The sequence below is a fragment of the Arachis stenosperma genome, chromosome 4 (assembly GCF_014773155.1).
Source record: "Arachis stenosperma cultivar V10309 chromosome 4, arast.V10309.gnm1.PFL2, whole genome shotgun sequence".
Lineage (NCBI taxonomy): Eukaryota > Viridiplantae > Streptophyta > Magnoliopsida > Fabales > Fabaceae > Arachis > Arachis stenosperma.
Genome location: NC_080380.1, coordinates 110,341,294 through 110,366,207, shown reverse-complemented (window position 1 = coordinate 110,366,207; position 24,914 = coordinate 110,341,294). Strand labels below are relative to the sequence as shown.

The 24,914-nt window shown below is 38.8% G+C and overlaps 1 protein-coding gene and 1 non-coding gene across 2 annotated transcripts in view; both read right to left on the bottom strand.

Moving 5' to 3' along the window:
- LOC130975312 (uncharacterized) overlaps positions 1-19,617 on the bottom strand; it is a 29,764-nt gene extending 10,147 nt beyond the window's left edge. Inside the window, exon 1 of the mRNA XM_057900123.1 lies at positions 19,452-19,617. Coding sequence (XP_057756106.1) covers positions 19,452-19,617 — 166 coding nt within the window. The remainder of the gene's footprint in view (positions 1-19,451) is intronic.
- Positions 19,618-23,921: 4,304 nt separating this feature from the next.
- On the bottom strand, positions 23,922-24,029 carry LOC130977285 (small nucleolar RNA R71). Its single transcript, XR_009084985.1, has one exon. It is a non-coding gene; the product is annotated as a small nucleolar RNA R71 (small nucleolar RNA).
- Between the last annotated feature and the right edge of the window lie 885 nt (positions 24,030-24,914).

The following is a 24,914-nucleotide window of genomic DNA, read 5'->3' as shown; positions in this document are numbered from 1 at the left end:
ATCCTGAAGCTCTACGTATCCATATGGTGATACACTTGTAATCACATATGGACCTCTCCACCGGGATTTTAATTTCCCTGGGAATAATTTGAGCCTAGAATTAAATAGTAGAACTTTCTGCCCCGGCTCAAAGACTCTGGATAACAGCTTCTTATCATGCCATCTTTTTGCTTTCTCTTTGTAAATTTTTGCATTCTCGAAAGCATTGAGTCTAAATTCCTCTAGCTCATTTAACTGAAGCAATCGTTTTTCCCCAGCTAACTTGGCATCAAGGTTTAGGAATCTGGTTGCCTAGTAGGCTTTGTGTTCCAGTTCCACTGGCAAGTGACAGGCCTTTCCATACACAAACTGGTATGGGAAGGTCCCTATAGGGGTCTTGAATGCTGTTCTATATGCCCACAGAGCATCATCCAAGCTTCTTGTCCAATCCTTTCTACGGTTAATTACAGTCTGTTCCAGGATTCTTTTAAGTTCTCTGTTAGAGACTTCAGCTTGCCCATTTGTCTGTGGATGATATGGAGTGGCTACCCTGTGGCTAACTCCATAACGAACCAAAGCAGAGTAAAGCTGTTTATTACAGAAATGAGTGCCCCCATCACTGATTAATACTCTAGGGGTACCAAATCTGCTGAAGATGTGTTTCTGGAGGAATTTTAACACTGTTTTAGTGTCATTAGTAGGTGTTACAATAGCTTCCACCCATTTGGATACATAATCCACTGCCACCAGAATATAAGTGTTTGAGTATGATGGTGGGAAAGGTCCCATGAAGTCAATACCCCATACATCAAACAACTCAATCTCCAAGATCCCTTGTTGAGGCATGGCATAACTGTGAGGCAGATTACAAGATCTTTGGCAACTGTCACAATTAAGTACAAACACTCGGGAATCTTTATAAAGAGTAGGCCAGTAGAAGCCACATTGGAGGACTCTTGTGGCTGTTCGCTCACTTCCAAAATGTCCTCTATACTGGGATCCATGGCACTGCCATAGGATCTTCTGTGCTTCTTCTTTAGGCACATATCTACGGATTACTCCGTCTGCACATCTCTTAAAGAGATACGGCTCATCCCAAAGATAATACTTTGCATTTGTGATCAGCTTCTTTGATTGCTGCCTACTGTATTCTTTGGGTATGAATCTCACTGCCTTGTAGTTTGCAATGTCTGCAAACCATGGCACTTCTAGGACGGCAAAGAATTGCTCATCTGGAAAGTTTTCAGAGATCTCAATAAGAGGGAGGGACGCCCCTTCTACTGGTTCTATTCGGGACAGGTGATCTGCTACCTGATTCTCTGTCCCTTTTCTGTCTCTTATTTCTATATCAAACTCTTGCAGAAGCAACACCCATCTTATAAGTCTGGGTTTTGAATCCTGCTTTGTGAGTAGATATTTAAGAGCAGCATGATCAGTGTACACAATCACTTTTGATCCTACTAAATAGGATCTGAATTTGTCAATGGCGTAAACCACTGCAAGTAGCTCTTTTTCTGTGGTTGTGTAGTTCTTCTGTGCGTCATTTAGAACACGACTGGCGTAGTAAATGACGTGCAGAAGCTTGTCATGCCTTTGTCCCAACACTGCACCAATGGCATGGTCACTGGCATCACACATTAGTTCAAATGGTAATGTCCAGTTTGGTGCAGAGATAATTGATGCTGTGACCAATTTAGCTTTCAGAGTCTCAAATGCCTGCAGACACTCCTTATCAAAGACAAATGGCATGTCAGCAGCTAGCAGATTGCTCAGAGGTTTGGCGATTTTTGAAAAATCCTTTATAAACCTCCTATAGAATCCTGCATGCCCTAGAAAGCTTCTGATTGCCTTAACATTGGCTGCTGGTGGTAATTTTTCAATTACCTCTACCTTAGCTTGATCCACCTCTATTCCCTTGTTCAAAATTTTATGCCCAAGGACAATTCCTTCAGTCACCATAAAGTGACATTTCTCCCAGTTTAAAACCAGGTTAGTCTCTTGGCATCTCTTTAGAACAAGTGCCAGATGGTTAAGACATGAGCTGAATGAGTCTCCAAATACTGAAAAGTCATCCATGAAGACTTCCAGAAATTTTTCCACCATATCAGAGAAAATTGAGAACATGCACCTCTGAAAGATTGCAGGTGCATTGCACAAGCCAAATGGCATCCTTCTGTATGCAAATACTCTAGATAGACATGTGAATGCCGTTTTCTCTTGATCCTGGGGATCTACTGCAATTTGATTATAACCTGAATATCCATCCAAGAAGCAGTAGTATTCATGACCTGTTAGTCTTTCTAGCATCTAGTCTATGAATGGTAAAGGAAAATGATCCTTTCTGGTGGCTGTATTGAGCCTTCTATAATCAATACACATACGCCACCCTGTAACTATTCTTGTAGGAACCTGATGAGCGGATATTTTATACGCTTTTTGGGGGAATTTCATGTAGATTTTAGCATGTTTTAATTAGTTTTTAGTTAAATATTATTAGTTTTTAGGCAAAAATCATATTTCTGGACTTTACTATGAGTTTGTGTGTTTTTCTGTGATTTCAGGTATTTTCTGGCTGAAATTGAGGGAGCTGAGCAAAAATCTGAGTTAGGCTGAAAAAGGACTGCTGATGCTATTGGATCTTGACCTTCCTGCACTCGAAATGAATTTTCTGGAGCTACAGAAGTCCAATTGACGGGCTCTCAACGGCGTTGGAAAGTAGACATCCAGGGCTTTCCAGCAATATATAATAGTCCATACTTTGCGTGAAGATAGACGACGTAACTTGGTGTTGAACGCCAAGTACATGCTGCTGTCTGGAGTTAAACGCCAGAAACACGTCATGATCCGGAGTTGAACGCCCAAAACACGTTATAACTTGGAGTTCAACTCCAAGAAAAGCCTCAGTTCGTGGATAGCTTTAGTCTCAGCCCCAGCACACACCAAGTGGGCCCCAGAAGTGGATTTCTGCACCAATTATCTTAGTTTATTCATATTCTGTAAACCTAGGTTACTAGTTTACTATTTAAACAACTTTTAGAGAACTATTTTGTACCTCATGACATTTTTCAGATCTGAATTACATACTTTTTGACGGCATGAGTCTCTAAACTCCATTGTTGGGGGTGAGGAGCTCTGCAGTGTCTCGATGAATTAATACAATTACTTTTGTTTTCCATTCAAACACGCTTGTTCTTATCTAAGATGTTCATTCGCGCTTAATTATGGAGAATGTGATGATCCGTGACACTCATCACCTTCCTCAATCCATGAACGTGTGCTTGACAACCACCTCCGTTCTACATCAGATTGAATGAGTATCTCTTAGATTCCTTAATCAGAATCTTCGTGGTATAAGCAGGATTGATGGCGGCATTCATGAGAATCCGGAAAGTCTAAACCTTGTCTGTGGTATTCTGAGTAGGATTCTGGGATTGAATGACTGTGACGAGCTTCAAACTCCTGAAGGCTGGGCGTTAGTGACAGACGCAAAAGAATCAATGGATTCTATTCCAGCCTAATTGAGAACCGACAGATGATTAGCCGTGCTGTGACAGAGCATTTGGACCATTTTCACTGAGAGGATGGGAAGTAGCCATTGACAACGGTGACACCCTACATAGAGCTTGCCATGGAAGGAACCTTGCGTGTGGGAAAAGGATTTCAAGGAAGAGTTGAAGTTCAGAGGACAAGGCATCTCCAAAACCCCAACATATTCTCCATTAATAAAGTAACAATTCCTTATTCCAAATACTTTGACTTCTTACAATTAAAACCAAATAACCTTATTGGTATCCTGACTAAGATTAATATAATAAACATAGCTTGCTTCAAACCAATAATCTCCGTGGGATCGACCCTTACTCACGTAAGGTATTACTTGGACGACCCAGTGCACTTGCTGGTTAGTTGTACGGATTGCAAATTCGTGCACTAAGTTTTTGGCGCCGTTGCCGGGGATTATTCGAGTTTGAACAACTAAAGGTTTATTTTGTTGCTTAGATTAGGAAGAATTTATCCTTTTTTTTTACTAGAATTGCATCTTTTATTATCCCTTTTTAAAAAAAATTTTTTTTTTCAAAAATATTATTTTTCTTTATCAAATTTTAATTTTTTTCGTGAGTTTAGTGTCTTGTTCTAAGTTTGGTGTCAATTGCATATTTATATTTTTCTTTAAAATTTCGAACTTGTGTTCTTTGTTCTTCATTGATCTTCAAGTTGTTCTTGTTTATTTTTCTTGTTTGATCTTGAGTTTTTCTTGTTTTGTGTCTTTTCTTGTTTTTCTTGTGCTTTTTCAAAACATTACCTTTCAAAAATTATACTTTTATCCATAAAAATAATACATATTTAAAATACGTTACATTTTTAGCTCAGTTGATTATAGCGTGGGTTTATGTTCTTAGCAATTGGGTGCCTTCTTTTTAAAATCCTTTTTCAAAAATAATTTTTCTTGATTTAATCTTGTGCCAAACTTTAAGTTTGGTGTTTTCTTGTTAATCTTTTCATAATTTTCGAAAATTTTATTAAAGTTTTCTAAAAATTTTAAGTTTGGTGTTCTTGTGAATCTTCAAGGTGTTCTTGAGTTTTTCTTGTGTCTTGATCTTAAAATTTTTAAGTTTGGTGTTCCTTGGTGTTTTCCCTCCAAAATTTTCGAAAATAAGGAGCATTAGATCTAAAAATTTTAAGTCTTGTGTCTTTTATGTGTTTTTCTCTTTCATCATAAAATTCAAAATTCAAAAAAATATCTTTTCTAACTAATTTTGAACTATTTTTTTGAAAATTTTTTATAAAAATTCAGATTTCAATTTTAAAATTTTTCAATTCTTATCTTTTTAAGTTTTTTTTTTTAAAAAAATTTTTTTATCTTTTTCAAAAATAGCCTAACCACTTTCTCTCTCCTCACTTTTTCAAAAATCTTCATAAAATATTTTCAAATTCTTATTACTTTTTTTTATTTTAATTTTCTTATTTTATCTTATTTTTATTTTGGTTTTTATTTTATTTCGAATTTTTTATTTATAAACTAAAAATTTAAATCCACATTACCCCTTTACTCCAACATGGACATAAGCGGAAATGAACAGTCCAGGAGGACTCTGGGGTCATATGCTAACCCCACTACTGCTTCATATGGGAGTAGTATCTGTATACCCTCCATTGGAGTTAGTAGCTTTGAGTTGAATCCTCAGCTCATTATCATGGTGCAGCAAAACTGCTAGTATTCCGGTCTTCCACAGGAAGAACCTACAGAGTTTCTGGCATAATTTTTACAAATTGCTGACACAGTACATGATAAGGAAGTAGATCAGGATGTCTACAGATTATTACTGTTTCCATTTGCTGTAAAAGATCAAGCTAAGAGATGGTTAAATAACCAGCCTAAGAATAGCATAAAAACATGGAAACAGCTGTCAGAAAAATTCCTGAATCACTATTTCCCTCCAAAACGGATGACACAACTACGGCTAAGCATCCAAGGCTTCAAACAAGGAGATAATGAATCCCTTTATGATGCCTGGGAGAGATACAGAGAGATGCTAAGAAAATGCCCCTCTGAAATGTTTTCAAAGTGGGTGCAATTAGACATCTTCTACTATGGGCTTACAGAAAAAGCTCAGATTTCTCTAGACCACTCAGCTGGTGGATCTATACATATGAGAAAAACAATTGAAGAAGCCCAAGAGCTTATTGATACAGTTGCCAGAAATCAGCATCTGTACCTAAACAGTGAATCTTCCATGAAAGAAGAAGCTAAAACAGTAACTACTGAACTCAATCCGGTAGATCAAGCTAATGAATTCAATCAGCAGCTGGACTTTCTAACCCAGCAGCTAGCCGAATTCAAGGAAATACTCCAGGAAACAAGAATGGCTAACAGGAATATGGAAGTACATTTAAAGCAAACAGAAAAGCAACTATCAAAACAAATAACAGAAGAATGCCAAGCAATTCAATTAAGAAGTGGGAAAACATTAAATACCTCACTTCAAAGCAGCAGGAAGCCAAGAAATGAACAAATAGCTACTCAAAATCCCTCTGAGGACAATCAGAGCCCAGAGAAGAATAATGCTGGCGCTGAACGCCCAGCCCATGCTCATTTCTGGCGTTCAACGCCAGAAACAAGCATGAATCCGGCGTTGAACGCCCAAAGGGAGCATAGTTCTGGCGTTCAGACGCCAGTAACAAATAAGGAGGTGGCGTCTAACGCCACTCCAGCTTCCACCCCTGGCATTTAAATGCCTGTGGGGGATCAGTCACATACAAGTGCTGATAACAACCCTTCTAAAAAGGCTTCCCAACCCACTTCTGTAGGTAATAAACCTGCAGCAACTAAGGTTGAGGAATACAAAGCCAAAATTCCTTATCCTCAAAAACTCCGCCAAGCGGAACAGGATAAGCAATTTGCCCGCTTTGCAGACTATCTCAGGACTCTTGAAATAAAGATTCCGTTTGCAGAAGCACTTGAGCAAATACCCTCTTATGCTAAGTTCATGAAAGAGATCTTAAGTCATAAGAAGGATTGGAGAGAAATTAAAAAAGTTTACTTCACTGAAGAATGCAGTGCAGTCATTCTGAAAAGCTTACCTGAGAAGCTTAAAGACCCCGGGAGCTTTATGATACCATGCACATTAGAGGGTAATTGTACCAAGCAAGCTCTATGTGATCTTGGGGCAAGTATCAACTTAATACCTGCATCTATTATCACAAAGCTTGGTTTGACTGAAGAAGTCAAACCAACCCGGATATGTCTTCAACTTGCTGATGGCTCCATTAAATACCCATTAGGCGTGATTGAAGACATGATTGTCAAGGTTGGGCCATTTGCCTTTCCTACTGACTTTGTGGTGCTGGAAATGGAGGAGCACAAGAGTGCAACTCTCATTCTAGGAAGACCTTTCCTAGCAACTGGCCGAATCCTCATTGACGTCCAAAAAGGGGAAGTAACCCTGAGAGTCAATGAGGAGGAGTTCAAGTTGAATGTTGCCAAAGCCATGCAATATCCAGACACCCCAGATGACTGCATGAGTATTGATATCATTGACTCTCTGGTAAGAGAGGTCAATATGGCTGAGAGTCTCGAATCAGAGCTAGAAGACATCTTTAAAGATGTTCAGCCTGATTTGGAGGAATCAGAGAGAATAATTGAACCTCTGAAAATCCCTTAGGAAGAGGAGAAACCTCCCAAACCTGAGCTCAAACCATTACCACCATCCCTGAAATATGCATTTCTAGGAGAAGGTGATACCTTTCCTGTAATCATAAGCTCTACCTTAGAGCCACAGGAAGAGGAAGCACTAATTCAAGTGCTAAGGACACACAAGACAGCTCTTGGGTGGTCCATCAGTGATCTTAAGGGCATTAGCCCAGCCAGATGCATCCACAAGATCCTATTGGAGGGTGACGCCAAGCCAGTGGTCCAACCATAAAGGCGGCTGAATCCAGCCATGAAGGAAGTTGTGCAGAAGGAGGTCACTAAATTACTAGAGGCTGGGATTATTTATCCTATTTCTGACAGCCCCTGGGTAAGCCCTGTCCAAGTCGTCCCTAAGAAGGGAGGCATGACAGTGGTTCATAATGAAAAAAATGAACTGGTTCCTACAAGAACAGTTATAGGGTGGCGTATGTGTATTGATTATAGAAGGCTCAATACAGCCACCAGAAAGGATCATTTTCCTTTACCATTCATAGACCAGATGCTAGAAAGACTAGCAGGTCATGAATACTACTGCTTCCTGGATGGATATTCAGGTTATAATCAAATTGCAGTAGATCCCCAGGATCAAGAGAAAACGGCATTCACATGCCCATCTGGAGTATTTACATACAGAAGGATGCTATTTGGCTTGTGCAATGCACCTGCAATCTTTCAAAGGTGCATGTTCTCTATCTTCTCTGATATGGTAGAGAAGTTTCTGGAAGTCTTCATTGATGACTTTTCAGTATTTGGAGACTCATTCAGCTCCTGCCTTAACCATTTAGCACTTGTTCTGAAAAGATGCCAAGAGACCAACCTAGTTTTAAACTGGGAAAAATGTCACTTTATGGTGACTGAAGGGATTGTCCTTGGGCATAAAATTTCAAACAAGGGAATAGAGGTGGATCAAGCTAAAGTTGAAGTAATTGAAAAATTACCACCACCTGCCAATGTTAAGGCAATCAGAAGCTTTTTGGGGCATGCAGGATTCTATAGGAGGTTTATAAAGGATTTTTCAAAAATTGCAAAACCTCTGAGCAATCTGCTAGCTGCTAACATGCCATTTGTGTTTGACACAAAGTGTCTGCAGGCGTTTGAGACCCTGAAAGCTAAGCTGGTCACAGCACCAGTTATTTCTGCACCAGACTGGACATTACCCTTTGAACTAATGTGTGATGCCAGTGACCATACCATTGGTGCAGTATTAGGACAGAGGCATAACAACCTTCTGCATGTCATTTATTATGCTAGCAGTGTTTTAAATGATGCCCAGAAAAATTACACAACCACAGAAAAAGAATTACTTGCAGTGGTTTATGCCATTGACAAGTTTAGATCCTACTTAGTAGGATCAAAAGTGATTGTGTACACTGACCATGCTGCTCTTAAATATCTACTCACAAAGCAGGATTCAAAGCCCAGGCTCATAAGATGGGTGTTGCTTCTGTAAGAGTTTGATATAGAAATAAGAGACAGAAAAGGAACAGAGAATCAAGTAGCTGATCACCTGTCCCGGATAGAACCAGTAGCAGGAGCATCCCTCCCTCCTACTGAGATCTCTGAAACCTTTCCGGATGAGCAATTATTTGCTGTTCAGGAAGCTCTGTGGTTTGCAGACATTGCAAACTATAAGACACAAGGTTCTCTTTTTGTAACAATAGAGAGGAAGCATGAAAAGCTTCTCTCACTGTAGAGTCAACCAAAGCCCCCACAGTCCAACTCTAAGTTTGGTGTTGGGAGGCCACAACCAAACTCTAAGTTTGGCGTTGAACCCCCACATTCAAACTCTAAGTTTGATGTTAGGAGGTCCCTACCTTGCTCTGATTATCTGTGAGACTCCATGAGAGCTCACTGTCCAGCTAAGGACAATAAAGAAGCGCTTGCTGGGAGGCAACCCAGCCAATCACAAAATTTAATTTTATTCGTTTTGATTAATTAATTGATTTTTACAGGTATATGTCAAAGTATCTTCAAGGTAAAATAGCAATTGATTGGATTCACAGAGTTACAAGGGAATTTGGAAGCTCACTGGCGTGAAAAAAAAGCCAGTAAGAAACATTTTGGGCGTTGAACGCCCAAAAGAAGCACCCACTGGGCGTTCAACGCCAGTAAGGGTAGCCATCTGGGTGTTAAACGCCAGAAAGGAGCATCTTCTGGGCGTTGAACGCCAGAAAGAAGCACCTTCTGGGCGTTTAACGCCATATTGACAGCATCCTGGGCGTTCAGAAAAACGCCCAGTAACAAAGGACTTCCTGGCGTTCAACGCCAGAAAGAAGCAACAGCTGGGCGTTGAACGCCCAGGCGAAGCAGCAATTGGGCGTTAAACGCCCAAAACATGCAGCATTTGGGCGTTTAACGCCAGGATGGTGGGGAGGAGGTAAAATTCGTTTTTCTTCACAAAATTTCTAATTTTTATGTTTCAATTCATGATTTCTTGCATAAACATGTTTCCAAATATCATCCTTCAATTTCAAAAATTTTAATTCTAATTTCTAAGAACCCTAATTTCTAAAATCCCTTTTTCAAAAATATTACATGCATCTTAATCCATAAAAACAAATTGTTTTCCAATCCAATCCAACTCTTTTTTTTAAGTTCTTCAACACTTAATTATCTTCTAAAATCTTTTTCAAATTAAAAATTCAGATTTATTTTTAAATATCATTCATATCTTTTTAAATTATATCTTTTTCTTATCATATTTATCTTTTATAAATCATATATTTTATCTTATATCTTTTTTTTTAAATCTTTTTCAACTCATCATATCCTTTGAATTTCGAAATTGCCTCTCCCTCTATTCCTCTCTTATCCTTTCTTTTGCTTGACGACAAGCAAACCTCTAAGTTTGGTGTGATTTGCCATGATCATTGAGCTAAAACTCATCAAGATCATGGCACCTAAGGAAACAGGAAGAGCAAGGATGTAACTTGAAGGAACTGAAGCGTCAGAAATTATATCTTGAAGGACCAAGCACCCCACAGACTAGAGGAACATCCACTTCCCAAAATAAAGGTCGTTGAGTTCTAATCTTTGCCTTAACTCTGTGATAACTGTTCTTATTAGAAATTTACCTTAGAAGTTATATATTAGTAGTAGTAATTAGTATCTCTACTTTGATTTTAATTCCAATTAAGTTATAATTTATTTTTCTCATCATCATCAAACATGAATAAAATAGTAGATTTTTAGAATAAAGAGGCAATATTTTTTTCGAGTTCTTAATAAGAAAAATTCTAATTATTTATATATGGTGGCAATACTTTTTGTCTTCTGACTGAATGCCTGAACAGTGCATATTTTTGATATTGAATTTTATGAATGTTAAAATTATTGGCTCCTGAAAGAATGATGAACAAGAGAAATGTTATTGATATCTGAAAAATCACAAAATTGATTCTTGAAGCAAGAAAAAGCAGTGAAAAACAAGCTTGCAAAAAAAAAAAAAGCAAAAGAGGTAGAAAAAGCAAATAGCCCTTTAAACCAAAAGGCAAGGGTGAAAAGGATCCAAGGCTTTGAGCATCAATGGATAGGAGGGCCCAAGGAAATAAATCCAGGCCTAAGCAGCTAAATCAAGCTGTCCCTAACCATGTGCTTGTGGCATGCAGGTCCAAGTGAAAAGCTTGAGACTGAGTGGTTAAAGTCGTGATCCAAAGCAAAAGAGTGTGCTTAAGAACTCTGGACACCTCTAATTGGGGACTTGAGCAAAGCTAAGTCACAATCTGAAAAGGTTCACCCAGTTATGTGTCTGTGGCATTTATGTATCCGGTGGTAATACTAGAAAACAAAGTGCTTAGGGCCACGGCCAAGACTCATAAAGTAGCTGTGTTCAAGAATCAACATACTAAACTAGGAGAATCAATAATACTATCTGAATTCTGAGTTCTTATGGATGCTAATCATTCTGAATTTCAAAGGATAAAGTGAGATGCCAAAACTGTTCAGAAGCAAAAAGCTACTAGCCCCGCTCATCCAATTAGAATCTGAGCTTCACTTAAAACTCTGAAATATTATTGCTTCTTAATTTCTTGTTATCCTATTTTATTTATCTAGTTGCTTGAGGACAAGCAACAGTTTAAGTTTGGTGTTGTGATGAGCGGATATTTTATACGCTTTTTGGGGGTAATTTCATGTAGATTTTAGCATGTTTTAATTAGTTTTTAGTTAAATATTATTAGTTTTTAGGCAAAAATCATATTTCTGGACTTTACTATGAGTTTGTGTGTTTTTCTATGATTTCAGGTATTTTCTGGCTGAAATTGAGGGAGCTGAGCAAAAATCTGAGTTAGGCTGAAAAAGGACGGCTGATGCTGTTGGATCCTGACCTCCCTGCACTCGAAATGAATTTTCTGGAGCTACAAGAGTCCAATTGGCGCGCTCTTAATGGCGTTGGAAAGTAGATATCTAGGGCTTTCCAGCAATATATAATAGTCCATACTTTGCGTGAAGATAGACGACGTAACTTGGTATTGAACGCCAAGTACATGCTGCTGTCTGGAGTTAAACGCCAGAAACACGTCATGATCCGGAGTTGAACGCCCAAAACACGTTATAACTTGGAGTTCAACTCCAAGAAAAGCCTCAGTTCGTGGATAGCTTTAGTCTTAGCCCCAGCACACACCAAGTGGGCCCCAGAAGTGGATTTCTGCACCAATTATCTTAGTTTATTCATATTCTGTAAACCTAGGTTACTAGTTTACTATTTAAACAACTTTTAGAGAACTATTTTGTACCTCATGACATTTTTCAGATCTGAATTACATATTTTTTGACGGCATGAGTCTCTAAACTCCATTGTTGGGGGTGAGGAGCTCTGCAGTGTCTCGATGAATTAATACAATTACTTTTGTTTTCCATTCAAACACGCTTGTTCTTATCTAAGATGTTCATTCGCGCTTAATTATGGAGAAGGTGATGATCCGTGACACTCATCACCTTCCTCAATCCATGAACGTGTGCTTGACAACCACCTCCGTTCTACATCAGATTGAATGAGTATCTCTTAGATTCCTTAATCAGAATCTTCGTGGTATAAGCAGGATTGATGGCGGCATTCATGAGAATCCGAAAAGTCTAAACCTTGTCTGTGGTATTCTGAGTAGGATTCTGGGATTGAATGACTGTGATGAGCTTCAAACTCCTGAAGGCTGGGCGTTAGTGACAGACGCAAAAGAATCAATGGATTCTATTCCAGCCTAATTGAGAACCGACAGATGATTAGCCGTGCTGTGACAGAGCATTTGGACCATTTTCACTGAGAGGATGGGAAGTAGCCATTGACAACGGTGACACCCTACATAGAGCTTGCCATGGAAGGAACCTTGCGTGTGGGAAAAGGATTTCAAGGAAGAGTTGAAGTTCAGAGGACAAGGCATCTCCAAAACCCCAACATATTCTCCATTAATAAAGTAACAATTCCTTATTCCAAATACTTTGACTTCTTACAATTAAAACCAAATAACCTTATTGGTATCCTGACTAAGATTAATAAAATAAACATAGCTTGCTTCAAACCAATAATCTCCGTGGGATCGACCCTTACTCACGTAAGGTATTACTTGGACGACCCAGTGCACTTGCTGGTTAGTTGTACGGATTGCAAATTCGTGCACCAAGTTTTTGGCGCCGTTGCCGGGGATTATTCGAGTTTGAACAACTAAAGGTTTATTTTGTTGCTTAGATTAGGAAGAATTTATCCTTTTTTTTACTAGAATTGCATCTTTTATTATCCCTTTTTAAAAAAAAATTTTTTTTTTCAAAAATATTATTTTTCTTTATCAAATTTTAATTTTTTTCGTGAGTTTAGTGTCTTGTTCTAAGTTTGGTGTCAATTGCATATTTTATATTTTTCTTTAAAATTTTTGAACTTGTGTTCTTTGTTCTTCATTGATCTTCAAGTTGTTCTTGTTTATTTTTCTTCAGTGAGGTAAACTTTTTCAGTTTCCCTCCAATCCTTCTTATGACTTAAGATCTCTTTCATGAACTTAGCATAAGAAGGTATTTGCTCAAGTGCTTCTGCAAACGGAATCTTTATTTCAAGAGTCCTGAGATAGTCTACAAAGCGGGCAAATTGCTTATCCTGTTCCGCTTGGCGGAGTTTTTGAGGATAAGGCATTTTGGCTTTGTATTCCTCAACCTTAGTTGCTGCGGGTTTATTGCCTACAGATGTGGATTGGGAAGCCTTTTTAGATGGGTTGTTATCAGCACTTGTATGTGTCTGATCCCCCACTGACATTTGAATACCAGGGGTGGAAGCTGGAGTCGCGTTAGACGCCAGCTCCTTATCTATTTCTGGCGTCTGAACGCCAGAACTGTGCTCCCTTTGGGCGTTCAACGCCAAATCCTTGCTTGTTTCTGGCGTTGAACGCCAGGAATGAGCATGGTTTGGGCGTTCAGCGCCAGCATTATTCCTCTCTGGGCTCTGATTGTCCTCAGAGGGATTTTGAGTAGTCATTTGTTCATTTCTTGGCTTCCTGCTGCTTTGAAGTGAGGTATTTAATGTTTTCCCACTTCTTAATTGAACTGCTTGGCATTCTTCTGTTATTTGTTTTGACAGTTGCTTTTCTGTTTGCTTTAACTGTACTTCCATATTCCTGTTAGCCATTCTTGTTTCTTGTAGTATTTCCTTGAATTCGGCTAGCTGCTGAGTTAGAAAATCCAGCTGCTGATTGAATTCATTAGCCTGATCTACAGGACTGAGTTCAGCAGTTACTGTTTTAGCTTCTTCTTTCATGGAAGATTCACTGCTTAGGTACAGATGCTGATTTCTGGCAACTGTATCAATAAGCTCTTGAGCTTCTTCCGCGCGGTCACGTCGCTGACGCGTACGCGTCACTTCTCGCTGGTCATCTCCTCAATTTCTTGTGTTCCTTTCATTTTTGCAAGCTTCCTTCCCAATCTCTCACTCATTCATGCCCTATAAAGCCTGAAACACTTAACACACAGATCAAGGCATCGAATGGTAATAAGAGAGGATTAAGATTAGCTAAATTAAGACCAAAGAAGCATGTTTTTAATCATGTAATAATTTAAGGAAGGGAATATAAATGCATGCTAATTATATGAATAAGTGGGTAAAGATCATGATAAAACCACACAATTAAACACATTGTAAACCATAAAATAGTGGTTTATCAACCTCCCCACACTTAAACATTAGCATGTCCTCATACTAAACTCAAGGAGACCAAATAAATGAGTAGGGAAAGGCAAGACTCATGCAATGCAACCTATGAATGTGAATGCAACTACATGCTAAAATGATTCTACCTACCTGGTGAAAAAGTAAATAAATCTTTCAAGAATAAATATGAACTGGATTTCACTAATTCAAATCACAAAAATACAATATAAATAACTTGCAAGAAGAAGATAGCTCATGAAAGCAGGGAACATAGAATTAAGCACTGAACCCTTACTAGTAGTGTATATCATTCTAACTCTCAAGTGTCTAGGGTCAATTTTCTCAATTCTCTGCTAATCTTGCTTTCTATAGCTTGCTCTTCATCTAACAATCAACAAATATTTAATGCACCAATACACAAATCAAGAGGTCTTTTAAGGGTTGTAATGGGGTTAGAGTCAAGGTAGGATTGTATTTGAATCCTTAATTAACATAAACTTTCCACCTAACTTAAGACAATCCATTTAATTAAAATGCAAAATCTAACTTCCCATTAATTGTGATTTCCACATGTTCATGCATCCTAAAATTGAGTTTAGTGCATATTGGTGCACGAAATTGCAATCACACTTTTGCAATCCGCACAACTAACCAGCAAGTGCACTGGGTCGTCCAAGTAATACCTTACGTAAGTAAGGGTCGATCCCACGGAGATTATTGGTTTGAAGCAAGCTATGTTTATTTTATTATTCTTAGTTAGGAATTCAATTAAAATTATCAGTTTGAATTATTAGAAAAATAAAAGAGCGTGAATTAATTACTTGTAATGCAGTAATGGAGAATATGTTGGAGTTTTGGGGATGCTTTGTCTTCTGAATTTTTGTAATGTAATATTCCATCCATGGAAAAGTGCAAAGTTCCTTCTATGGCAAGCTGTATGTAGGGTGTCACCATTGTCAGTGGCTACCTCCCATCCTCTCAGTGAAAACGGTCCAGATGCTCTGTCACAGCACGGCTAATCAGCTGTTGGTTCTCGATCATGTTGGAATAGGATCCATTGATCCTTTTGCGTTTGTCATCACGCCCAGCAATCACGAGTTTGAAGCTCGTCACAGCCATTCAATCCTTGAATCCTACTCGGAATACCACAGACAAGATTTAGACTTTCCGGATCCTCAAGAGTGGCCACCATCAATTCTAGCTTATACCACGAAGATTCTGATAAAGGAATCTGAGAGAAACTCATTCAATCTGATGTAGAACGGAGGTGTTTGTCAGGCACACGTTCATGGGTTGAGGAAGGTGATGAGTGTCACGGATCATCACCTTCTTCATAATTAAGCGCGAATGAACATCTTAGATAGGAACACACACGTTTGAAGGGAGAAATAGAAACGATTGCATTAATTCATCAAGACGCTGCAGAGCTCCTCACCCCCAACAATGGAGTTTAGAGACTCATGCCGTCAAAGTATATAAAATTCAGATCTGAAAATGTCATGAGTTGCAAAATAAATCTCTAAAAGTTATTTAAATAGTAAACTAGTAACCTAGGTTTACAGAATATGAGTAAACTAAGATAATTGGTGCAGAAATCCACTTCTGGGGCCCACTTGGTGTGTGCTGGGGCTGAGACTTAAGCCTCTCACGTGCTTGGGCTGTTTCTGGAGTTGAACGCCAGGTTGTAACGTGTTTTGGGCGCTGGACTCCAACTTGTAACCTGTTTCTAGCGCTGGACGCCAGACTGCAACATGGAACTGGCGTTGAAAGCCAGTTTACGTCATCTATCTTCGCGAAAAGTATGGACTATTATATATTGCTGGAAAAATTCCTTCCGAGTGCAGGGAGGTCAGGATCCAACAGCATCAGCAGTCCTTTTTCAGCCTAAATCAGATTTTTGCTCATCTCCCTCAATTTCAGCCAGAAAATACCTGAAATCACAGAAAAACACACAAACTCATAGTAAAGTCCAGAAATATGATTTTTGCCTAAAAACTAATAATATTCTACTAAAAACTAATTAAAACATACTAAAATCTACATGAAATTACCCCCAAAAAGCGTATAAAATATCCGCTCATCACATATGCATTGATACCAACACTTACTTTGGGGCATTTTGTCCCCTTTTATTAATTGCTCTTTTTTTTTTCTTTTTCACTTTTTTTATTATTTTTTTCTTTTTCTTTTTATTTTTTCTCAATGCATATGATTAAAATATTGAATGCAATAACATGTGCTCAACCATTATTTTGCACATTTTCACTAAAATACACAACACCCAATTATTCAAACCAAATAATTTCAAACCCAACTTTCCCACACTTAAATCATGAGCAGTTTTACTAGTCTAAGCTAACCAAGGATTCAAATTAAGGACATTATTATTTTCCGCTTAGAGTTAGTAATGAGCTAAAGTAAAGAATAAATGGGTATATTAGGCTCAAATTGGTTTGCAAAGGATAATGAAAGGGTAAGGCCATATGGGCATGTAAGGTTAGTGAAACAAAGGCCTCAATCATATCAGTGCATGCATACATCAAACAATAGAAATATAGAATTAAGCAAGACAAAGATCACAATTTTAGAGAGAAAACACACACCAAAAATAAAATATTGGTTGATAAAATGCAACCAATCAAATAGGCTCAAAATCTCACTGGTTTTGTGTGTTCGAGCTCTAAACTATATTCCAAAATAATATTTCTTCAAACAAGTTTTTTTTTTCAAAAAGTTTTATTCAAATTAGTGAAATACTATAAAAATTTCTTGAAAAAGAAAATATTACTTTAACCCAGTGGTAAAATATGCACAAAAAACAAACATGCAATCAAACATGTAAATGCAACAATGAAAAACAAAAATTGGTGTTGAGAAGGGACTAACTAACCTGTGGAGATCGTTATCGACCTCCCCACACTTAAAGATTGCACCGTCCTCGGTACATGCTGAGATGTGCAGGTGGACGGGGGTTGTGGGTTCCTCAGCCGGTGCTCGTTGTAGAAGCTTTCTCTTTATCCGTTCTGGTGGCCAGCTTGAAAAAGGGAGAAGAGAAAGGGACATGAAGTCAAAGGGGTAGAGCAAGGGGGAGGGCAGTACTAGTAAGAATCATGCCAAAATAAAGAAGAATGTCATTAACACATGGTCGTGACTCCAAGAAATTAGGACAACAATAAAAACAGGACATGATAAATTGAGGCAAGTAAATGCAAGATGTTTATTGGCATGATGGCAAAGGCATGAGTAGCACAAATCAAGCATTAAAAGCCATAATGTATTATTAGTCATGAGAAACTAACAATAACGTTTGTATTGACAATTATATTTAATTAATAAAATATAAAAAGGGTTTTGTGAAAAGCAAGCATTTATAGTAGTAGATTAAAAGAAGTCTTAAAAAATAGTGCACAATGCCATACCGGCGTTTTCACAAACACAAAGCATGCATGGTAAATAAGCTATTTGAAAGTATTAAATTGAACATGCAAGTAACCCTTTAAAAAGTAATATATAATTGTCAAATAATCCACAAAAATATAGAAAAAATAATGACCCAAATAAAATTCCAACACTAATGAAAATAATGCAATGAATGAAAGTATGCAATTAAGTAAAAGAAAATGAAAGATAAGAAGAATGAGAAGGGGAAGAAGGGAAGAAGAAGTAACTAAGAAAGGAGGGAGGAAAAATTAGGACTGGGGAAGAAAAGATAAAATATTTTGGCATATTAGGTTAAGGTGTGCGACGCTGGCAACGCGGTCGCGTGGGTGACGCGGCCGCGTAGTGCACAATAAGGTCAGGCGACGCGGACGCGTGGGTTACGCGATCGCGTCATTTGATTTGTGCTAGTGGCGCGAGTGCAGCCTCGCATTCGCACAACTCTCTGTTTGAATTGCATGTTGCCAAAAATCTGGGTGACGCGATCGCGTGGGTGACGCGATCACGTGGATGGCCATTTTTGAAAGACGACGTAGCCGCGTGGGGCACGCGTTCGCGTGGGAGGGCTTGGGCTTCTAGCACGAGTCCAGCCCAATTCCAGCACAACTTTCGGCCATGTACCTTGTTGACGTCGATTTTCATGGCACGCGGCCGCGTGGGTGACGCGGTCGTGTGGGAGGCCAAAGTTCCACATGACGCGGTCGCGTGGGGTCAAATTATGCTAATGGCGCGCCTCCAGCCACGCTCTCGCGTGACTCTCTGTTCAATTCTTTTCTTTCCAACGCACTAGTGACGCAGATGCGTTAACGACGCTGCCGCGTCGTGTGCGTGTTTTTTCCTTTTTTTTATGCAGAATGCAAAATGCAATGCTAATATGAATGTTATGCAAAACTCCAGGTTCAATACAATAAAATAAAATAGAACTTGAAAACAAATAAAAATGAGAAAAAAACGATCATACCATGGTGGGTTGTCTCCCACCTAGCACTTTTAGTTAAAGTCCTTAAGTTGGACATTTGATGAGCATCTTGTTATGGTGGCTTATGCTTGAATTCGTCCAGAAATATCCTCCGGGGTCCCAAACTAGGCATGTAAAGCTGCTGAGCAGCTTTAAACAGATTCTCAGGCTCCCGGAGTGTTGAATGTCAGAATAGACTCCAGGATCCCAAACCTCTCTTCTACACCCGTGTTTGTTTTGATCTGCATTTTTCCAGTCGGGTGATAAGTAATCCGAATTCTCACTGCAGTGACCAAACAACTTCTGAGATCCTTTCAAGTGAGCTTGACACCAATTTCTGCACCTCAAATTGAAGTGCAAAACCTCATTGGATCTTGCATACCAGCACTGAGTGCGAGTCATTTCCCTTTTTCTCTTAAAGCCGCAGAGAGCTCTAAGCTGGCCATCTGTCTCAAGCAAACCATATTCAAGTGGGAAATTGAAGATGAAAGTCAAGGATTTTACCCACTTGAAGCTTGTGTTGAGTGGTAGTGGCCTCGGGATAGGTGGTTCCAGTGATTCTGTAAGTTTTACTCCCTTGTGATCTTCAGTGAATTCCTCCACTTCCTTGCAAATTTCTTCCACTTCAACCATATCTTGATCAGAGTCTTTAAGTTCTCCCTCATCATCGCTCAAGTCATATATTGGAGGTTGAGAAAAATCTACCTCAGCATCATCTTCATATTCACTTGGGGAAGATTCTTCTGTCTCAAAGAAATCACTTGCGGATGCAATTTCGTCACTAAGAGAACAGGACTCGTGATCATCATCATCAAGGAAACCTGCGTCCTGGGTTATTCCGTCCAGTACTTCATAAGATATTTGCATTGGAGGCGGTGCAAAATCCTCCTCAGCGTCAATTGTAGCATCCTCGATGGAGTCTTCCATGACTGTGTGTTCCCATGGAGGTTCAGCATCTCCTAAATCTTCAACCAACTCTTCCTCTTCTATAATGATAGCATCCTCTACTTGTTCCAGTACGAAGTTATGCTCTATGCTGTCCACTGGAGCTTCTCGTGTCTTCTCCACAATACATTCTTCATTAGATTCACCACATGAAGCCATGGGAGTCTGTTGAGTGTCCGAACGTCTGGAAGATAATTGATTTATTGCTTGCGCTAGTTGATAAAGGGTTACATTAAATTGGTTTACTGATTCTTCGAGGCGAACCTATGATTCTGGCTTTGATGGATATGGGCATGGTGTATGGGGGAGTGGTGGTTCTTGGGAGTAATTGGATTGGTGTTGGGGTGGATAAGGATTGTACGGTGGCGAATGGTGAAAAAGAGCTTGTGAGTATGGTGGATTGAGGTTGTGTTGAAAGAATGGTCTCTGAGCATAGGGTGGGGCTTGTTGGTAGCTACAAGGCGGTCCACCAAATCTATCAGTTGGGCATGCATTGTAAAATGGTCTTTGTCCATGATATCTAGGAGGATGTTGTTGCCTAAAGAGGTGGTCAGATCCTTGTGGCTCCATCCATCTTTGATTGCTTAGACCTTGATGCATAGTCCTGTTATAGCTTCCTGATAAGCGGATAATTTATACGCTTTTTGGCATTGTTTTTAGTATGTTTTTAGTATATTTTAGTTAGTTTTTATTATATTTTTATTAGTTTTTAGTTAAAATTCACTTTTCTGGACTTTACTATGAGGTTGTGTGTTTTTCTGTGATTTCAGGTATTTTCTGGCTGAAATTGAGGGACCTGAGCAAAAATCTGATTCAGAGGCTAAAAAGGACTGCAGATGCTGATTGGATTCTGACTTCCCTGCACTCGAAGTGGATTTTCTGCAGCTACCGAAGCCCAATTGGCACGCTCTTAATTGCGTTGGAAAGTAGACATCCTGGGCTTTCCAACAATGTATAATAGTTCATACTTTGCCCGAGATTTGATGGCCCAAACAAGCATTCCAATTCAGCTCAAGAATTCTGGCGTTTAACGCCGGAACTGGCACAAGAATGGGAGTTAAACGCCCAAACTGGCACAAAAGCTAGCGTTTAACTCCAAGAAAAGTCTCTACACATGAAAGCTTCAATGCTCAACCCAAGCACACACCAAGTGGGCCCGGAAGTGGATTTTTATGTAATTTACTCATCTTTGTAAACCCTAAGCTACTAGTTCTCTACAAATAGGACCTTTTGCTATTGTATTTTCATCTTGGTTCTTCTGGTTCCCTCTCTGGGGCCGAAGCCAATGATCACCATTATCACTTATGTATTTTCAATGGTGGAGTTTCTACACACCATAGATTAAGGTGTGGAGCTCTGCTGTACCTCAAGTATTAATGCAATTACTATTGTTCTTCTATTCAATTCAGCTTATTCTTGTTCCAAGATATCACTTGTTCTTCAACTTGATGAATGTGATGATCCGTGACACTCATCATCATTCTCACCTATGAATGTGTGCCTGACAACCACCTCCGTTCTACCTTAGATTGAGTGGATATCTCTTGGATCCCTTAATCGGAATCTTCGTGGTATAAGCTAGAATTGATGGCGGCATTCAAGAGAATCCGGAAGGTCTAAACCTTGTCTGTGGTATTCTGAGTAGGATTCAAGGATTGAATGACTGTGACGAGCTTCAAACTCGCGATTGTGGGGCGTTAGTGACAGACGCAAAAGAATCACTGGATTCTATTCCGACATGATCGAGAACCGACAGATGAATAGCCGTGCTGTGACAGAGTGCGTTGAACATTTTCACTGAGAGGACGGGACTGTAACCACTGCCAACGGTGATGCCCAACATACAGCTTGCCATGGAAAGGAGTAAGAAGGATTGGATGAAGACAGTAGGAAAGCAGAGAGACGGAAGGGACAAAGCATCTCCATACGCTTATCTGAAATAATCACCAATGAATTACATAAGTATCTCTATCCTTATTTTATGTTTTATTCATCTTTTAATTATCAATCCTCCATAACCATTTGAATTCGCCTGACTGAGATTTACAAGATGACCATAGCTTGCTTCATACCAACAATCTCCGTGGGATCGACCCTTACTCGCGTAAGGTTTATTACTTGGACGACCCAGTGCACTTGCTGGTTAGTTGTGCGAAGTTGTGATAAAGAGTTGAGATTGCAATTGAGCGTACCATGTTGATGGCGCCATTGATGATCACAATTTCGTGCACCAAGTTTTTGGCGCCGTTGCCGGGGATTGTTTGAGTTTGGACAACTGACGGTTCATCTTGTTGCTTAGATTAGGTATTTTTCTTCAGAATTTTTAAAAATGAATTCTAGTGTTTCAAGGTGATGTACTTATCATCACCAAAGCTGATTGATTCTCATCAATTTAGCTCTTGAATGTAATGTCCTGCTGAAGCCTGGCTAGCCATGTCTAATTTCTTTAGACTAAAGCTTTAGACTAACATTGCATGATTCTTGGAATTCTTATTAAAAATTTTAGATCTCTTTATTTTCTTTTTCCATATAATTTTCGAAAAATCCAAAAAAAAATTACAAAATCATAAAAACCAAAAATATTTCTTGTTTGAGTCTAGTGTCTCATTTTAAGTTTGGTGTCAATTGCATGTTTCTATTCTTCTTGCATGTTTCGAATTCATTCATGTGTCTTCATTGATCTTCAAGTTGTTCTTGATGATTTTCTTGCTCTGATCTTTAAATTCTCTTGTTTTGAGTGTTTTGGTGTTTCTCATATGCATTCTCAATTTGTTAATGTCAATAGTATACAAACTTCTAAGTTTGGTGTCTTGCATGCATTGTTTATTTGATCTTAGTTGCATTTTGATTATTCCTCATTATTAAAAATTCAAACAAAATTTTAATTTGTGTCTTTTCAAGTCAATAATACAGGGAATTGAAGATTCAGAACATACAGCAGAGGAATTACACAGAAAAAGCTGGGCGTTCAAAACGCCCAGTGAGGAAGGAAAACTGGCGTACCCTGGCTGGGCGTTTAACGCCCAAAAGGGTAGTGTTTTGGGCGTTTAACGCCAGGATGGCACAAGAGGGAAGATTTTGTTTTTAATGCAAATTTTTTTTCAAGTTTTCAAAATTTTTCAAAATCAAATCTTTTTCAAATCATATCTTTTCAATCATATATTTTCAAAATCAATTTCTTTCCATTTTCAAAAATACTTGCTAACAATTAATGATTTGATTCAACATTTCAAGTATGTTGCCTTTTCTGTTGAGAAAGGTTTAATGTCTGAATCATATCTTTTAAATTTCTTGTTAGCCAAGTCATTAATTTTCAAAATCAAATCTTCTTAAATTGTTTTTCAATCATATCTTTTTGAAACCATAACTTTTCAATCATATCTTATTAATCACATCTTTTTCAAAATAGTTTTCAATCATATCTTTTTGATTTCTACTTTCAAAAATCTTTTTCAATTTTACTTAATTTCTTTCCCAAACTTAGTTTTCAAAAATCAATTACTTTTTTTCAAAATTTCTTTTAAATAATTCACTTTAATTTTCGAAAATGTCTTCCCCTCTTCTCACATCCTTCTATTTATAGACTAACACTCCTCCTCAATGCACAATTCGAACTCTATCTCTCTTGATAAGTTCGAATTCTTCTACCTTCTCCTTATATTCTTCTTTTCCTCTGACACTTCAAGGAATCTCTATACTATGACATAGAGGATTCCATATTTTCTTGTTCTCTTCTCTTTCATATGAGCAGGAGTAAAGACAAAAGCATTCTTGTTGAGGCTGACCCTGAACCTGAAAGGACCTTGAAGTGAAAGCTAAGAGAAGCTAAAGCACAACTCTCTGTAGAGGACCTAACAGAAATCTGCAAACAAGAAGAAGACATGGCAACCGAACACAACAATAATGCCAACAATGCAAGGAAGGTGCTTGGTGACTTTACTGCACCTACTCCCAACTTCTATGGGAGAAGCATCTCTATCCCTGCCATTGGAGCAAACAACTTTGAGCTTAAGCCTCAATTAGTTTCTCTAATGCAACAGAATTGCAAGTTCCATAGACTTCCATTGGAAGATCCTCATCAGTTTTTAGCTGAATTCTTGCAAATTTGTGACACTGTCAAGACTAATGGGGTTGACCCTGAGGTCTACAGACTTATGCTATTCCCTTTTGCTGTAAGAGACAGAGCTAGGATATGGTTGGACTCACAACCTAAAGAAAGCCTGAACTCTTGGGAAAAGCTAGTCAATGCCTTCTTGGCAAAGTTCTTTCCACCTCAAAAATTGAGTAAGCTTAGAGTGGAAGTCTAAACCTTCAGACAGAAGGAAGGTGAATCCCTCTATGAAGCTTGGGAAAGATACAAACAATTGATCAGAAAGTGTCCCTCTGACATGCTTTCTGAATGGAGCATCATAGGTATCTTCTATGATGGTTTGTCTGAACTGTCCAAGATGTCATTGGACAGCTCTGCTGGAGGATCTCTTCATCTGAAGAAGACGCCTGCAGAAGCTCAAGAACTCATTGAAATGGTTGCAAACAACCAATTCATGTACACTTCTGAAAGGAATCTTGTGAACAATGGGATGAATCAGAAGAAATGAGTTCTTGAGATTGATACTCTGAATGCCATATTGGCTCAGAACAAAATATTGACTCAGCAAGTCAATATGATTTCTCAAAGTCTGTCTGGAATGCAAGCTGCACCAGGCAGTACTAAGGACGCTTCATCTGAAGAAGAAGCTTATGATCCTGAGAACCCTTCAATGGAAGAGGTGAATTACATGGGAGAACCCTATGGAAACACCTATAACCCTTTATGGAGAAATCATCCAAATCTCTCATGGAAGGATCAACAGAGACCTCAACAAGGTTTCAACAACAATAATGGTGGAAGAAACAGGTTTGGCAATGGCAAGCTTTTTCCATCATCTTCTCAGCAACAGACAGAGAATTCTAAGCAGAGCCACTCTGACTTAGCAACCATGGTCTCTGATCTAATCAAAACCACTCAAAGTTTCATGACTAAAACAAGGTCCTCCATTAGAAACTTGGAGGCACAAGTGGGTCAGCTGAGTAAGAAAGTTACTGAACTCCCTCCTAGTACTCTTCCAAGCAATACAGAAGAGAATCCAAAAGGAGAGTGTAAGGCCATCAACATGGCCAAATTTGGAGAGGAGAAAGAGGCAGTGATCGCCACTGAGGAAGACCTCAATGGACGTCCACTGGCCTCCAATGAGTTCCCTAATGAGGAACCATGGGAATCTGAGGCTCACACTAAGACC